At 39.4% G+C, this 18171-nt stretch overlaps 2 protein-coding genes across 3 annotated transcripts; one reads left to right on the top strand and one right to left on the bottom strand.

Annotated features, from left to right (window-relative positions):
• The first annotated feature begins 1693 nt into the window (after positions 1-1693).
• Positions 1694-8263, top strand: LOC129042105 (transcription factor E2F5-like). The gene is made up of 4 exons (XM_054497667.2): positions 1694-1753; positions 3380-3647; positions 6375-6422; positions 7986-8263. The coding sequence occupies exons 1-4, from the start codon at positions 1751-1753 to the stop codon at positions 8093-8095; spliced, it is 429 nt and encodes a 142-aa protein (XP_054353642.2). The 5' UTR covers positions 1694-1750; the 3' UTR covers positions 8096-8263.
• On the bottom strand, positions 8195-14667 carry LOC129043012 (ribosomal biogenesis factor). 2 transcript variants are annotated; one of them, XM_063668743.1, is made up of 4 exons: positions 11846-12122; positions 11626-11742; positions 9150-9266; positions 8195-8858 (listed from the first exon to the last, which is right to left on the bottom strand). In XM_063668743.1, exons 2-4 carry the CDS (start codon positions 11737-11739, stop codon positions 8787-8789), a joined length of 303 nt encoding a protein of 100 aa, XP_063524813.1. In that variant the 5' UTR covers positions 11740-11742; positions 11846-12122; the 3' UTR covers positions 8195-8786. The 2 variants fall into 2 exon arrangements, with proteins under 2 accessions (XP_063524813.1, XP_054355449.1); XM_054499474.2 differs by lacking the exon at positions 11846-12122 and adding an exon at positions 14545-14667 and having other exon boundaries at positions 8271-8858.
• Between the last annotated feature and the right edge of the window lie 3504 nt (positions 14668-18171).

The raw sequence follows: 18171 nt of genomic DNA, 5'->3' as shown, positions 1-18171 counted from the left end.
TTTGTTTTTCTGAGTCTTTCTTTTCCTCTGTGTCCTCTTGTGGCCATACCTGACCATTTAATATAAGAACAAAAAACAACAATCACAGAAAATTCCTGATGTGGAAGCTGATATGGTTGCTGTTGGCCTCCTTTTCCCCATCCATTCCCTTCCCCCAGAAACCTTTGCCTCCATGAAGAATGTGCACTGCTTTCCATCTCTCTCCTAAGGGTCCTCAAATGTCACAAAAATCAGAATGGCTTCTTCTAAGAGCAAAGGATGGGAACTCCTTTAATTGTCTTTACCTTTCTAGAGTAGATTTCTTTTTTTATCTGTCCATGGGTGGCAGTCCCTCTGTGCATATGGTCATTTAGTTATTTTGACCTTCAGATGTATTACCTTAATTTAAATGCCTACGGCTTGATATAAATGTTTTTCCTTAACTCCTATGACAGTACATTTTCCTATGTAACTCATGAAGACATCTGTAATTTCTTTAATGGTAAGTACCATTAGACTTTTCCTTGCATTCTTCCTCTCATCAACCGATTCAGTGGAGAGTGATTTAGAATTCCCTGTGCCCTTATCCTGTCATTTTCAGAAGTTGTGGACACAGTGTCTCACTCCACCATGCCATGTATTCATAGACTGCTTTTGTTTCTGTTTTCATGAGAATAGCTGCTTTTCACAGCATTCAGTTCATTAGCTCCACTGGTAGGCATCAACTGTGTGTGGAAGGGGAAGGGGACAGGGACAGAGGGCAAGCTAAATCAGGGCGGGATTAAGCAACTTTCATTGTCACACAGTCACAGAGTTAGTGACCAAACTTGAACTAGAACATGGTTCTCATCAGCACTGTTTATGAAACTATATGCAGCAAGTATATGCTGGTCTCAAATGAAACTCAAAGAAACCATGAGGAAAGAATTAGGTGAATCCATCTTACAACCAGGAAACCTATTCCTATGCAATTTGCTGCCCCTGTGTTTTCTCCTTAAGATAACAATATCATGTTAATAATTATAGTTATTAATATAACTAAAATGGGGGGACGTGTGTTCCCAAAATTACAACCCAAGTAAAATGAAATTGTGCATATTTAAATTTATGTGTATTATCCACTCATTTAAAAAGATTCTGCCAAGTACCTCATCAAGTGGAATCTGACTTTCTATGTAAGACTATGTTGGAAATACGTATGGACCTATTGTTCTATTTTACCACTGTATTTACTGAGTTTTTTAAGGAAGTTTGCTGAGACTTCTGTTAATCTGCAACTCAACAGAGATTTGTTGTAGAATTTGGCTTCAAAAATAATAAAATCATTTAAGCTCAACATTTCACTGTCTCATACCTAATCTCCACTATCCTTAGTCCAATGAACAGTGTTATTTGAGGCTAAATGGTTTTAAGAATCTCAGACTTTACAGGAGTCTTAGTGAAAGCAAAATCAACTTGAGCTGAATTTGTTAATGAGAATCATACAACTAACCCATGTATAATACTGATATATGTATTACCTTATTTAATCCTCAAAATAAATCTATGCAGTAGGTTGTGTGTCCCCCATTTTATAGAATTGAAAACCAAAGCTCAAGGTCACCTAGTTTGGGACTGAACCAAACATTCTGATTCCAGAGCCCACATTCTTGCCACTATATTCCATGATCTACAGTATTTTATGTAACTTTATATTTATTTTTGACCAGGTGATACACTTTTGGCCATTCAGGCACCTTCTGGTACACAACTGGAGGTACCCATTCCAGAAATGGTATGTAGGATAACTTATATTTACATAAGTGGGAAAAATGAATCTACTGTCTCAAGAAGGATATTTTCTTTAGCTGAATGTGAGCTAATTGTGTAAACACTGTGAGTTAGTCAAGTTTTTATCTAAAAGTGTTGATAGCTGAATTTGTATGTCTTTAATTCCTTGGTAAAATTATAGAACTAAATGAATCATAAATGATTTTAAAGATTATTGGCGATATCCTTAGTCATTTATTGATATCATTTAGCTCAAATAAAGTCAATTTTTAAAAAGTAATCAGAATGTTTTATCAAGTGATTTTTGTTTCACACAAAAATTAAAACTATTGTATAAAATTATCTTCAGGCTATGTGAATAAGGTGTGTATGAAACAAATGAATATTGTGTTTAGACTTGGGTCCTGTCCCTAAAATATCTATCCCCAAGTAACCAAATGATTTAAAATGATTTAACATTTTGATTAAATTATTTTAAATTTGAATTTTTTAAGATAGAAGATGTCAAGAAATGACTAATGATATGGCCAATAATCTATAAAAATCAGTTAAAATGACCACATTGGGCCGGGTGCAGTGGCTCACGCCTGTAATCTCAGCACTTTGGGAGGCCAAGGCAGGTGGATCACTTGAGGTCAGGAGTTTAAGACCAGACTGACCAACATGGTGAAACCCCATCTCTACTAAAAATACAAAATTAGCCGAGCATGGTGGTGCACACCTGTAAACCCAGCTACTTGGGAGGCTGAGGCAGGAGAATTGTTTCAAGCTGGGAGGCAGTGTTTGCAGTGAGCCAAAATCGCGCCATTGCACTCCAGCCTGGGCAACAAGAGTGAACCTCTGTCTCAAAACAACAACAACAACAACACATCTACAATTGATATAAAAATTGCCACTGAGGAAAAAGTTCAATGTACATATCAACAATCAATTCCTTTAAATTAGGTCTTTTACAAAACATTGTCCGGCTTATTAAATCAAAGACATTTATTGACTATAAATGAGTTCCATGATTTTCATTTTCAGATTCAGATTTTTAAAAACAAACTAATTTGAAAGCAATAACCAAAAACGGGAGTAGAAAAAGATTACTATATTATCTACCTCCTTCCCCCACCCCCTTATTCTAAAAGTTTAAATTTAGGCATTTGTATTACTGGAGTCTGAAGCCTCAGGATACAGATTACTTTTTTCAGCTGGAAGAATGTTATATTTATTTCTCAGTAGGAGAAATTAGTTGTCTTTGTGCTTGCAGATGGGAAAAAAAAGAATTTGATTTGTGAAGCATGTTGAACTGACCAGATCTGTGGTGGCCAACCCCAGGGGATAAAGCTCCTGTATATGGGGAATACCAGGAGCATTGCTTTGCCCTGACCTATTATATAGTCACACATGGTAATATCGGACAGTTGCCAGAATCTACACCAGAGAGTTTTTGATGACTAGTGGTTCAGAGCCCTCAAAATTACATTCTACTCTATGTCTCTACTTTTGTGTTTTGACTTAATGACTTTATTGTGTTATGTGAATTTAGTAAGTCCCTAGTAGCTTTGCCTGTCTTATTTTACTGTCTTAAGTTAGCTAGAAATATTAATAATTGTATATTTGTTTATACCCAATAACTTCAAAGGGTCAGAATGGACAAAAGAAATACCAGATCAATCTAAAGATTCATTCAGGACCTATCCATGTGCTGCTTATAAATAAAGAGTCGAGTTCACCTAAGCCCGTGGTTTTTCCTGTTCCCCCACCTGATGACCTCACACAGCCTTTCTCCCAGTCCTTGACTCCAGTGACTCCACAAAAATCCAGCATGGCAGCTCAAAATCTGCCTGAGCAACATGTCTCTGAAAGAAGCCAGGCTCTGCAGCAGACATCAGCTACAGATATATCTTCAGGTGGGTTCAGAGCCTTTCTTTTGTAAATTAGAGAGGGAGAAACATAAAAACAGGTTGGCTATCTCTTATCCAAAGTGATTATGACCAGAAATGTCCCAAGCACTTTCAAATTTTTGGAATATTTGCATATACATAATATCTTGGGGATAGGACCCAAGTCTAAACACAATATTCATTTGTTTCATACACAGCTTATTCAAATAGCCTGAAGATAATTTTATACCATAGTTTTAATTTTTGCATGAAACAAAGTATTGACTGTGGCTTGACTGCAACCTATCACAAGGTCAGGTGTGGAATTTTCCATTTGTGGCATATATAGATGTCAGCTTTTACCTGGAGTTTACTTGGTAAGGTTATTTTATCTCTCTTAGTAAGTCTAGGATAAATTAGTGAAATATGTTCCAACTATCTTTAAGTATAGACCATAGTGACTTACGCCTCTTGTTTCTCCATATTCTTTGTTATACTTTTTATTTGGGAAGCTTAGTTTTACAGAAGTGATAAATGGTCTCAACTCCAATTATGTAGGAAATCTTACTTTCCTCAGTTGTTTCATTTATGAAATTTTAAAAAGCTAAAACATTTCACACTGGGTATCAGGAGTAGAGAGCACAACTCTTAATTTGGCAGTATCTTACTGATTCCAAATAAAGGGACCATGGTAGGCAATCTCTCACTGACTACAGAATGAATGAATGGTGCCAATATAGATATCATATTGCAGATAATTTAAAACTATATTGTATATAATCCAAATTGTTTATTTTACCTCTACGATGTGTCTCATTGCTAAAATGGGAGTTCACAGGTTAAAAGTGATGCTAACAAGATCTAACTGGACATGGAATGTTTTTTAGCTTCTTTTTGCCCACATCTATTCTTTTCCTTCCCCTATAAATATGTCTATACTATAGGCCATTAGGGTGCACAATAGAAAATGTAGTCCTGGCTGGGCGCAGTGGCTCACACCTGTAATCCCAGCAATTAGGGAAGCCAACACAGGCAGATTACCTGAGGTCAGGGGTTCAAGAACAGCCTGGCCAACCTATAGTGAAGCCCTGTCTCTACTAAAAAATACAAAAATTAGCTGGGCGTGGTGGCACACACCTGTAGTCCCAGCTACTTGGAAAGCTGAGGCAGGAGAATTGCTTGAACCCAGGAGTTGGAGGTTGCAGTAAGCCGAGATCGCGCCACTGTACTCCAGTCTGGGCGACAGAGTAAGACTACGTCTTAGAAAAAAAAAAAGAAAGAAAGAAAATGTAGTCCTTAAAAAGCTTACAATCTAATTAGAATATAAAGCAGGCAAGCTTTACGTGGGTTTTACATGGGTAAGCTTAGACACAATTAACACATTGGCTTCAACAAAGTGTTTTTAAAAAGTGAGTATTCTGTTTTTATGGTTTCATATTTGGAAATCCTAACTAAGGAAAGTAATTTTGGGCCACATTAGAGCGGGCCTTGAATTTCAGAGTAGTTAGGATGTTTATCCAATAAACCAGTGAAGATCTGTGACCAAGAAAATAGCATAATTAGCTATAATGGTGCACACAGGAGTAATATGATTAGGAAAGATGGTTTTGGCCCTGGGAAGCAGAATTCAGAGGCAATGGAAACTAAACGTTTGCAGTTATGCAATTGAGAGAACATTAGGGCTAAAACAAGGGCCAAGAGTGGTGGGGCTCATGCCTGTAATCCCAACACTTTGGGAGGCCGAGGCAGGTACACTGCTTGAGCCCAGGAATTTGAGACCAACCTGGGCAATACAGTGAGACCCTATCTCTAAAAAAAAAAAAATTAAAAATTAGCTAGGCATTGTGATGTGTGCCTGTGGTCCCAGCTACTGGGGAGGGAGGCCAAAGTGGGAGGATTGCAAGCCTGGGAGGTCAAGGCCACAGTGAGCCATGACAGCATGTAATGTACACCAGCCTGAGTGACAGACAGAGATCCTGTCTCAAAATAAATAAATAAATAAAAAGGCTAAAACAGTGATTACAGTGAGATCGGGAAGAGAAATAATGAACAGATCTGAGAAACACTGTAGGCAAAATAACATTTGATGTGTGAGATCTGGAGATAAAGTTAACAGGAGGAATGGAAAGTGATGTTGAAGTTTTAAGGTTCAATAACTGGGAGAATTATGAAACTACTGACCAAAACTGAGTCAGTTTTGGTAGAATGATGCTGAGGTGATTTTTTGTTGTTGTTGTTTTTTGTTTTTTTTTTGACAGGGTCTCACTTTGTCAGCCAGGCTGGAATGCAGTGGCGTGATCTCAGCTCAGTGCAGCCTCAACCTCCTGGGCTCAAGTGATCCTTCCCACCTCAGTCTCCCAAGTAGTTGGGACCATAGGTACGTGCCACCAATGTCTGGCTAATTTTTTTTGTATTTTTTGTAAAGATGGATTTCACTATGTTGCCCAGGCTGGTCTGAACTCCTGAGCTCAAGCAATCCGTCCGCCTCACTCAGCCTCCCAAAGTGCTAGAATTATAAGCATGAGCCACCATGCCTGGCAGATAATGAGCCTTTTGGTCTTCCTCTTGAGTTTGGAAGTTTAAAAGTAATGCCAGGCATAGAGTAGGTGCTCATGAAAACAACCTGTCCACAAAGTACTAGTACTTTATATAAATGTGCACATCAGTCAAGCTGCTGCTGTGACTACTTGTGTTTAAATATAAGTATCTTTTACTGTTAACAGAAATGTAACAAAACTTTATTACTGTTTCCAGCAGGATCTATTAGTGGAGATATCATTGATGAGTTAATGTCTTCTGATGGTAAGTAGGTTAAAATTTTACTAACTCATATATCAGTAATGCTTTTGTGGAATTTATAAGTGAAACATAATTTAAAAGAAATGAACATATATTTGCCACCTGCTTTACTATGAAGATTCATGAAAATTCTCCCTTAACACTTACAGTAAGTAATAGGCATCCTTCAGAATTTATTTCTCTTTGCTTGCATTTTGAGGGAAAGGAATCCATATGGGGATACTTCTCACCTTCATTGAAAATAAACTGTTAGCCCTTTCCACTCCTGAAGGATCTGGTCCAAGAAGAGTAAAATAACTTGTCTAAATCAGCAAGTGATCTGAACACCTGCTTTTGTAAATACCCCTACCCGGGCCAATTTCAAGCTGCCAATGTGAAGTCACTGAATTAGTATTAATATTAACCACGTTGTCATCTAACCTGAAAAATTATTAAATATCAGTTAGCTACAATATGCTAATTACTTTAATAATTTCTCTCCTTCTGTAAGTTCTTGGATCAGAGTCCTAGTTCCTAACAAATATAGTAGAAACCTACGAAGTGGTAGCAATTAAGTTAGCAATGTTATAGTAACTAGAGATGTACTAAACATATATGTAGAAGCAGAGAACATCAGCAAACTTTGTAAGTCCAATTCATTCTTCTGTTTGCAAAGTGGCAAACAGAACACTTTCATTAGTGTTCTGTTGTGTGTTTGTTTTTTTTTTAGGCAGAGTCTCCCTCTGTCATCCAGGCTGGAGTGTCATCTAGGCTGAGTGCAGTGGCACGATCTCAGCTCACTGAAACCTCCACCTCCCAGGTTCAAGTGATTCTCCTGGCTCAGTCTCCTGAGTAGCTGGTATGACAGGCGCCTGCCAGCACACATGGCTACTTTTTGTATTTTTAGTAGAGACGGGGTTTCACCATGTTGGCCAGGCTGGTCTCAAACTCCTGGCCTCAGGTGATCCACCTGCCTCTGCCTCCCAAAGTGTTGGGATTACAGGCATGAGCCACTGCACCTGGCCTCATTAGAGCCTTTTAGTTATATTACCTTAGTGATAAGTTCAACCAATAAACAATTTAACTTCTAGGCCGGGCGCGGTGGCTCACGCCTGTAATCCCAGCATTTTGGGAGGCCAAGGTGGGCACATCACGAGGTCAGGAGATAGAGACCATCCTGGCTAACATGGTGAAACCCCATCTCTATTAAAAAATACAAAAAATGAGCCAGGCATGGTGGTGGGCGCCTGTAGTCCCAGCTACTCGGGAGGCTGAGGCAGGAGAATGGCGTGAACCCGGGAGGTGGAGCTTGCAGTGAGCCGAGATCAAGCCACTGCACTCCAGCCTGGATGACACAGGGAGACTCCATGTTAAAAAAAAAAAAAAAAGAAAAAAAGAAAAATTTAACTTCTATTTCTCAATCTAGTATCAATAATCAATGTATAAATTGTTACTAAATGAGAATCTTTCAAAATACACATTACACAAGTCTTTAATTTGGAATGATGTATTTGAGAGTATTTTGTTAAAGATCATTTACTGTATGTAGAAACCATCTTTAACACTGAATTTGTTTTTTGTTTGCAGTGTTTCCTCTCTTAAGGCTTTCTCCTACCCCGGCAGATGACTACAACTTTAATTTAGATGATAATGAAGGAGTTTGTGATCTGTTTGTTGTCCAGATACTAAATTATTAGATTCAATGGAAACTTGGGACTGTTATCTACCTCTAACTGTGTAACATTTTAGACTTCTTAATAACCTAAGTATTTAAAATAATGAATGTAACACCTCTTTTAGTTCACTGATTCTGAAGTGTTCTTCCTTAATACTTTCTTTACTTCACAAAACTTCAACCATAAAAACAAAGGGCTCTGATTGCTTTAGGGGATAAATGATTTAATATCCACAAACCTCCCCACTCCCAAAAGTAACTAGATTCTGGATTTCAACTTCTAATTGTGAATCCTTCTGTTTTTTCTTCTTACAAGAGGAAAGTTAAAGGACACTACAAGTCATCAAAAACAAGTTGGCCAAGGACTCATTACTTGTTTGTCTTATATTTTTACTGCCACTAAACTGCCTGTATTTCTGTATGTCCTTCTATCCAAACAGACATTCACTGCCACTTGTAAAGTGAAGGATGTAAACGAGGATATATAACTGTTTCAGTGAACAGATTTTGTGAAGTGCCTTCTGTTTTAGCACTTTATCACATTTTGTTGACTTCTGACATTCCACTTTCCTAGGTTATAGGAAAGACATGTTTATGTAGTTTGTTTTCAAAATGTGCCAATGCCTGTACATTAACAAGATTTTTAAAAATAAAATTGTATAAAACATTTAATTTATTGGTCTTTGTGAAGAATTAGATGCATCACCACTATATTACAACAGAGCCATTAATCTTGTAGCTTCGTCAACATTAACAGGTTTGCTTTCATGACGCTGCTGAGGAATCTGAAAGGAGAAAGTATTGTATTTAAAAACGTAGACAACAATAGCAGACAAATGACTTATATAAGCTGTTATTCAATTTAATTTTTCTAGTCATATCTTTGGAAGTAGAACAATAAATCTGTATATTCAGACAATGTTTTAGAGTCTGAATATGCTATTTATACTATAGAGCCTAGTACTAGAGAGCCAGTACCAAGAAAGACACTCAACTTACAGGCTTTGAAAACTTGGAGTTTAATTTACTAGCCTCAATTTGTTAGCCATAAAAAAAAGCAAATGATTTCTGCTTACCAGTTCTTTCTGCAGAGGTTCAAGTGAAGTGCTTTTTGAGAAATGTGCAAGTTCCTTTTGTACATTTACAAAAGCTTTATTTACTCTGTTAACTTTTTCCTCATTCATAATGTTTATCTTTTAAAAAAGAAAAAAAAGCATTAATCTATGATCTCATAACCATTAAAGATAAGATATATTCAACCTTAACCCATTAAATCTAAAATCTAAAAACTCTTACCAACAAATTAGGAATAATTCACTCAAAAATTCTTATAGTCTTATTGGGAAATTACAGACAAAAAGTTTTGATTTTTAAAAAATGGGATTTATGTGGATATGCCTCACACTTATGTTACAGAAGGCCAAGATATGTGACTGTGATACTGTGATTCATAATAAGATATATACATATATTTGGTCTTTGTCCTCATTTCCCGTCATACAGCTTTTTAAATCACTGTATTAAGAGGCATAACAGTGTCTTTTTAATGCTAATGAGATGGCTGGCAGCTGGGAGTCTCTAGATAGCCTCAGGAGGAGGGCTAGTCAGATAAAAACCAGGGTTGGAGGATTAGGACTTTCTGCTCCAGAGAGAGGAGTCGGGAAAAAGGTTAAGCCCATCACTAATGGCCAATGATTTAATGAATTATGCCTACATAATGAAGCCTCCATAAATCTACAGAAGAACTGGGTTCAAAGAGCTTCTGGATAGCTGAACACATGAGGGCTCCTAGAAAGTGGCATGCCCAGAGATAGCAGGGAAGCTCCATGCCCCTTCCCATGTACCTTGCTCTCTGCACCTCTTCCATCTGGCTACGCATCTGTCTCCTTTGTAATATCCTTTATAATAAACTGGTAAAAGTATTTTCCTGGGTTCTGCAAGCTGCTCTAGAAAATTAATCAAACCCAAGGAGGGGGTCATGGGACCCTTTATTTATAGCTGGTTGGTGAGAAGCACAGGTAAAACATCTGGGACTTGTGATTGTCACTGGAAGTTGGGGAGAGGCTTAGGACTCAAGGAATCTGACGCTATCTCCAGGTCAGCAGTGTCAGATTTCAATTAAAGGACACCCAGCTGCTGCCTGCTGAAGATTCATCTGCTGAATTGTTAGGTGTGGGGGAAACCACCCCACAAATCTAGTATTAGAAGTGTTGAGTGACCATATGAGAGTGACAATAAGAGAAACTGAGTTGCTTTTTTCCTGTATCCATATAGTGACCAAAATCTTTCTAGGCTACAGTGCTGTCATCCCGCATCTATACAAGAAACCTGGATCAAATACTTTTAGTCCCTTCTAACATAACAGTACATCTCTGAATCCTTCCTGGACCTTCTTGTCTTAATGGAAGACCCCTGATGACAGCTTCCCTTGCAGTCCTCCTCTTTTGAGTGTAACAGAGGTAGGGGTGGTGCTCTTGTTCTTCACTGCTGCTGCCGCCAAACAATTTCTCCTTCAAAACCCTTACCTCCTTTGCACTTTATGCTGCCTACCCATAGATCTCTCTCTTAGATTCTACCTGGTGGCATATATAAAAGTTCTAGTACCTCCTGTCCAAATAAAATAATCTTCCTCAAATACACCTAGCTTTTCCCTAGCTCAGGGCCTCTGCACTGGCTATTTTTCTTTGCCTCGAACCCACCACTCCCAACACTTCCTGGCTCTTTGCATTGCTAGCTCTTTATCATTCTAGTCTTGGTTTCAATGTTTCAACTATGAAGACTGTCCTATATAAACTGTCATCCCCAAAACCCCCACCATCTGCTTAATTTCATTCCTAGCATTTATAAAATCATAAAACTATTCAACCAAAAAGCTTAACTCAGCTAGCTCATGAAAGTTGAAAGATGAAATGTTAGAATTCTAAGGATTATTATAATTAAACTGAGTCCTGGAGAGCTGACTCCATCTACTACTGAAACTTGAAAACATTTTCTTAAAAATTTTTCTTAAAAGAATCTAGTTAATCTTGAAGAAATTTCTCAGGTATTTTGAAATATAGACAAAGAAAAGAAAGAAACCCCTTTCAAATTGTGCATTTCAATAAATATTTTTTATCTTCATTTTACAAGTTTTTGTTTGAATTGCAGATGTCTTCAAAGAGACAAGAATTACTGAGGAGAAAAAGAATGGGTGCTCACTGACATCCCATGTCTTGCCTCTATTAATACATTCTTGTATTTGAGTTTAGAGATAAGAACTGTTTCCCATACTATGGTTTTTAAATGAGTTCTATGCTTCAGTAAATTATTAAATTGAAGCTTCACACATTTGTAGTTAAAATGTTTATTTCTTTTCAACATTTGTTTTCAAGAAAGGGAGGTTGTTTTTCTTCCTTTTTTTTATATTTTTTTAGACAAATGCTTGAAACCATCCTTACCTTTCTAGGAAAAATGAAGAACCTTTTTAAAAAGTCAGAGCCCACAGTTGTTCAGTAGCTTAAAATGACACTTTGCTTGTAAACAATAAAGTCAGAGTACTTAATTAATACTCACCTTCTTAAGATTAGTGGTAACTGGTTTTGCTTTGTTTTTAGCCTTAAAGTTTTTTTGGCTGGCTATGTGAAATACATTCCTGGACTTCGGCCCTCTTAATTTGTTCTTGGCCATTGTCTAGAAAAGAAAATAAATTCAATTAAATTGCCCACATTTATGAACCGTAAGTAAATTTTAACTTTTTAAAGGTACCAATTAAATCTAAAAAATTCCATCTTACTCTTGATTATTTTTAAAGTTGGTGCATATATTATTTCCATGTCTTTCACTCCTAGTAGATTTTCTGCTCTTTGAGTACAGAGTAGCTAATTCTTCCCTGTATCCCCAGTAATGGGCCCATAGGAGGCATCCAATTAATATCTGCTGGTTGAATTCACTAATATCATCAACACAATAACTGTTATTCTCAGCAGTACCTCACCACCCATCCTTCTGTTAGTCTATATACTACTATGCTATTCTGGTTCCTATCATACTTTAGAGACTGATTCTGCCTCCTTCTTGACTTCTTTTTTATTCCTTTTTACTCTCCCCACTTTCTCTCCTGTGCATCCCATCCAAATCAGTCCTTAATCCTCCATTTCCTACCTCCCTCTCTCCCTTAATTTACTTTTATGACTTCCATATTACCTCTACGTCAATGGCCCTTGCCTTGAAATGTTGGATATTGTCTTTCCTCCGTAGCTAGAGATGAATTAGGCCAGTAAATTCTACCTTAAAACATCTCTCAGATCTGTCTTTAATAATGTATATGAGGAATAATTTTTAAAATATTAAGTTAACATGTATTGAGCTTTTATTGTATGTACAAGCACTACACTAATGTGCTTTAACTCATTTACTCCTTACAACAACCCTTTGTAATAAGTACTATTATCCCCATTTTAAAGATTAAAATTAAAAAACTGACACAAAGAGAAGTTAATTTGCCCAATGTCACACTGTCATTAACCAGGAGATGCCAGGACTTACAGCCAGGCAGACTAGATCAGAGCTAACGTTATGTTGTATTGCACTTCATGTATAAATATAAAAGCTATACAAAAACATGGTGTAATATTGCTTAGTTCAGGACTGGGTTCCTGTTGAAGTCCCTAGGTCCATTTGTTCAAACCACTGTTTGTCAAACTATGCCCATGGAGCAAATCAGGCCAAGCACCTCTCCTTGTAAGTAAAGTTTAATTGGAAGCCAAGTGCAGGCGCGGTGGCTCACACCTATAATCCTAGCACTTTGGGAGGTGAAGGCAGAGACCAGCCTCACCATGGTGAAACCCTGTTTCTACTACAAATACAAAAATTAGCTGGGCGTAGCGGCACATGCCTGTGATCCCAGCTACTCGGGAGACTGAGGAAGGAGAATCACTTGAATCCAGAAGGCGGAGGTTGCAGTGAGCCAAGACTGCACCAGTGCACTCCAGCCTGAATGACAGAGCAAGACTCTGTCTCAAAAAAATTAATTAATTAAAAAATAAAGTTTAATTGGAATACAGTTATGTCCATTCAATCATGTGCTGATATGGCTGCTTTCCTGCTATAACTATGACCCACAAAGTCCGAAATATTTAGTGTCCGACCTTTAACAGAAAGTCTGCCAACCCCTGGCTTAAGCCATCTGCACAGTGGCTATCTGGCACCAAGCTATGCGATCGACCTTCCCATTGTTAAAAACCAACAGTTTTCCCAATGTATAAGGGGCAACGTGCCTTGGCTTGGCATATTACTGGCACGCTGAATGTACCCTAAATCTGCCACATATATCTCCTGTTACGTCTCTATAAACTCTGCTCTAGCCAGCCTGGTCTAACTGTTCTCCTGCACAGACACCTTGAACATTCTTCCTTTTTTTCCTTTGCTCAGTCGTAGCCTTGACTGAAATTTATATCTTCCTTCAATGTAGCCTTACTACATTTTAAGTAATTAAGGAACTACTTAACCGAAACAGCAATGCTTTTGAACCCCAACAGTATTCCTCCTACTTAAAAAAGAATGCAGTAGAAAATACATGGTTATTACAGAAGATGCAAGAAATAAAATATGCATAATAAAACCCCTCAAATGAAGTAATCTAAAATCATTCCAGGCCGGGAGCGGTGGCTGATACCTGTAATCCCAGCACTTTCGGAGGCCGAGGCGGACGGATCACTTGAGGTCAGGAGTTCGAGACCACCCTGGCCAACATGATGAAACCCCGTTTCCACGAAAAAAATAAAAATTACCCGGGCGTGGTGACGCGCGCCTGTAATCCCAGCTACTCGGGAGGCTGAGACACGAGGAGGCGGAGGTTTCAGTGAGCCGAGACCGCGCCACTGCACACCAGCCTGGGCGACAGACTGAGACTCAGTCTCAATAAAAATAAAAATTAAAATAAAATTATTACAATAGTAACCAAAATCCAATCATTCATCTAGTATATATTAATCAATTGCTATATGCCAGGTGTGGTAGTCACAAACCTGGTATACACAAAAAATATATATGGAACATAAATAATGACAGTATATATACGAAACATACACAGACTTGATAGGTATATTGTACATGACACTACCTATAATATATACACAAGGACCAGGAACAGACAGTCTACAAGTGGAGGAGAGGTTTACTAGGGCTGTAGACCTGAGCAAGGTTCCTGGAGAAAGTAATACACCAGTGGCGGTGTGCGAGTGGAAGGAAATTCTCTGAAAACCACGTAGAAACTGATCATGAAAGACACAGTCCGAAACTGGGACCGCGTCAGGAGATGAAAGGCCAACAAGCACGGGGGTTTCCGGCCTGCTACCCAGTAGGGCTGCCCGAGGTAGAGCGCGATGGAACCGTGCCTACAGGCCACAGCGGTATGAGACCAGCCCAATCCAACCCCGACCCCTGCAAACTTCACGCCAGCCCTCCAGAAAACTTAATTTATTAAACTCTCACCAGCAATTTAATACTTGCGTGTAGCTTTTTAAGCTCCAGGTGACACCATCTGGCACGTACGCCGTCTAGGAAGTTCCGGGGAGAATGAACCAGTCAGGATTCCGCTCAGGAGCCGTAGCTCCACCCACTGAATGGAGCCCCGTCCACAGGCGGAAGTCCCGCCCATAGGGCGAGTTCCCACCCACCTGGCATTGTCCCGCCCATAGAGCCAACTCTAAGGAGCAAGGTGCAGTGAGAAAGCGAAGCCCAACCCATAGAGCGAGGTTCGGAAGTTCAGTCTCATTAGCATCCCTTGTCTTCCGCGGTGTTGCAGACTTATCCTCAGCTCAAGCGAGTTTGGGGCTATAGAGCCAGCCAAGTCTCTACTTCCTGGCGTGGGTACTTGTGCAGAAACTGCCCGAGGTGCTTCTGAGACTGCACAGTGAAGACCGCGGCACTGGAGGTCAGCGCTCCGCGGCGGACTCCCGGTTAACTCTGCTACTCTCCCAGGAGGAGGCGCTGTGCACCTCTGGGTGGTTTCCTGGGTTCGGCTGGTGGTAGAGGGAACCTTGAGGTTGGAAAAGATCTAGAGCTATAATCTCCGAAAGGAAGATTTGTAATGCACTGCGAGTTAGAAATGCTTTTCTCATTGCAGCCTCCACGTTTCAAAAAGAGAATTTTTGACAGCACTGCAAAGGCACAAGAAACCAGGCACAGTATAAAACATACAAATAAAACAGGTACCAGGAACTTAAAACATTCAACCCATAACATCATCTAGGTTTTTCTGCTTTAAGAAAATTGACTCAATTCTTCCAAGAGAAAAACCCTATTAAAGCTAAATTTTCACATGTGCCTCTGTGAAGCGGTGGGTCGCCCCTCCACACCTGTGGGTGTTTCTCGTTATGTGGAATGAGAGATGTAAGGCTGACTGTAGACATACTCGGGATCTCTCGTCGACTTGTCCTCAATGACCACGCTCGAGCGTACCTTCACCCTAGAGAAAAGCCTCCACGTTGGGCACCAGATGAAGGGGGAAATGTGGGGAAAAGCAAGAGAGATCAGGTTGTTAATATGTCTGTGTAGAAAGAAGTGGACATAAGAGACTCCATTTTGTTCTGTACTAAGAAAAATTCTTCTGCCTCGAGATGCTGTTAATCTGTGACCTTACCCCCAAACCCATGCTCTCTGAAACATGTGCTGTGTCATACTCAGGGTTAAATGGATTAAGGATTGTGCAAGATGTGCTTTGTTAAACAAATGCTTGAAGGCAGCATGCTCCTTAAGAGTCATCACCACTCTCTAATCTCAAGTACCCAGGGACACAAAAACTGCGAAGGCCACAGGGATCTCTGCCTAGGAAAGCCAGGTATTGTCCAAGGTTTCTCCCCATGTGATAGTCTGAAATATGGCCTCGTGGGAAGGGAAAGACCTGACCGTCCCCCAGCCCGACACCCGTAAAGGGTCTGTGCTGAGGAGGATTAGTATAAGAGGAAGGCATGCCTCTTGCAGTTGAGACAAGAGGAAGGCATCTGTCTCCTGCCTGTCCCTGGACAATGGAATGTCTTGGTATAAAACCCGATTGTACGTTCCATCTACTGAGATAGGGAAAAACCGCCTTAGGGCTAGAGGTGAGACATGCGGGCAGCAATACTGCTTAGCAAAGCATTGAGATGTTTATGTGTATGCATATCTAAAGCACAGCACTTGATTCTTTACCTTGTCTATGATGCAAAGACCTTTGTTCATGTGTTTGTCTGCTGACCCTCTCCCCACTATTGTCTTTTGACCATGACACATCCCCCTCTCTGAGAAACAGCGACAAATAATCAATAAATACTAAGGGAACTCAGAAGCCAGAGGGATCCTCCATATGCTGAATGCTGGTCCCCTGGGTCCCCTTATTTCTTTCTCTATACTTTGTCTCTGTGTCTTTTTCTTTTCCAAGTCTCTCGTTCCACCTAACGAGAAACACCCACAGGTGTGGAGGGGCGACCCACCCCTTCACCTCTATTTATTTTGTTGAGGTCATAGGAAAAACTGGATTTCAAACAAACGTAGATGTAAGAATTAAATAGAGGAGAGAAGCGCGAAGGGTGGTTTTATAGTCAACAGGGACAGGTTTATTTTAAATAAAGCTGAGACTGGTGGCTGGCCAAGTTAGGTCAGAGCCACACTCTCTTACAGACTAAGAGTTTTTAAGGATTCAGGGTGGGAGAGTTTAACAGAGGCTTGGACTGCTTCTGTGTCTCTTTGCTGTGCTTATCTGGGAGGGAGAGTTGTGTGTCTATTGCCATACATCTTTCTGCAGCTGCAGGCATACCAGCAGCTAAAAGTCTGCTTTTAGCTTCCCTATCTTAGTACACCTGAAGGGAAAGGAATGTGCTTATTAAGGCCCACTGTTTCACTGGGGCCCATTGTATGAGGGTGAGGTTTGGTAGTTACCCAAGAGACTTTCCCCCTACTTCACACTGTGCCTGAGCTGTCTTATCTGTGTTTTACTGACTGCTCTTTCTATCTGCTTGTAATTAGAAGAGAAGTGATTTCCTTGAGATTCATGAGGCTAGAAAGGGAGCTGGAAATTAAAAGTGGCAGTGTTTGTCCGAGATGACGGTGCTCCTGCTCTGTCAGTAAAACTGTCATTTATATGCCATTTTGTAGCTTACAAAAGATTTCAGCCTATACTATGCTCAAAATAGGGTGATAAAACCACTCCTCTTTTGCAAGTGATGATACTACTAAGGTTCAAAGTTTAAGCCATTTGCTGGCAGCCACACAACTAACTAGAAATTGACAAAGCCAGACAGTTTTGTAAAACTAAGCATTTTTTTAAAACAGTTTTTAAAAAGTTTTTGTAAACTTAATAATTCGCAAATCCACATTGGTTAGCACTTGGTCAAGTCCTCTTTCCAACAAACCAGGCTCTTGCCTGCTTACAGAAAGATTAGCAATTTTTGCAATAAATCACTTAATTATGTTTATGCCCATCACACACAAAAAATTAAGGAGTAGAATATACTAAGGGAAGAGGAATAATTGCTTGCCAATGTATGTTTATTCAAACTTTTACATTCTTTCTGAAGATCCACCTGTTAAAAACACCTAAAAATGCTGGTATAAAATGCCCATAAAGTGTAAGAGCAAAACAAAAACAGAAAACCGTTAGACTTTTTTATAGGCCAGAGTTATTCACAAATACTGAGGTGAATAAGTTGGGTATAATTATTTGGTTCTTTGAATGTGAGGCTATTGATGTATATACAGAAGGCAAAGAAATAGATGTAACAGAATGACATTACAGTGTTTATGAAAACTGGTAGGTCTCACTTTTATTTTGAAGTGGCGAAATAACATGGTTATTCAGGCAAGAGCAGAGGTCTGAGTGAGGAGGCCTCGGTTTTTGGTTTACCTCTGCCACCAACAAACAGTTTGACCTTGGAAAAATTACTTCATTTCTCTGCCTCCCTTTCCCATATGCATGTAGATGGTCATTATAACCTCTTCAGAGAACATTGATTATCTGCTCCGCATCCCTTTCTGGATAACCACTCTTCTCCCATCAAGTGGTCCTGGTTGGGCTGATAACTACAGTCCTCCTCTAAGAATTTTCCAGCTAGAGCTGGTGGAAAATGCTGTCTCTTGCATTTG

The sequence above is a fragment of the Pongo pygmaeus genome, chromosome 7, assembly GCF_028885625.2.
Source record: "Pongo pygmaeus isolate AG05252 chromosome 7, NHGRI_mPonPyg2-v2.0_pri, whole genome shotgun sequence".
NCBI lineage: Eukaryota > Metazoa > Chordata > Mammalia > Primates > Hominidae > Pongo > Pongo pygmaeus.
This window is presented reverse-complemented; position numbering and strand designations above follow the sequence as displayed.

Bases quoted from the DNA above. Each gene is read 5' to 3' on its own strand.
- LOC129042105 (XM_054497667.2), top strand. The intron at 3,648-6,374 runs GTGGGTTCAGAG...TACTGTTTCCAG, and splicing joins AGCTACAGATATATCTTCAG to CAGGATCTATTAGTGGAGAT. The intron at 6,423-7,985 runs GTAAGTAGGTTA...TTTTGTTTGCAG, and splicing joins TGAGTTAATGTCTTCTGATG to TGTTTCCTCTCTTAAGGCTT.
- LOC129043012 (XM_054499474.2), bottom strand. From the start codon at position 11,739: ATGGCCAAGAACAAATTAAGAGGGCCGAAGTCCAGGAATGTATTTCAC. The intron at 9,267-11,625 runs GTGAGTATTAAT...CTTTTTTAAAAG, and splicing joins TTACCACTAATCTTAAGAAG to ATAAACATTATGAATGAGGA. The intron at 8,859-9,149 runs GTAAGCAGAAAT...TTCTCCTTTCAG, and splicing joins AACCTCTGCAGAAAGAACTG to ATTCCTCAGCAGCGTCATGA.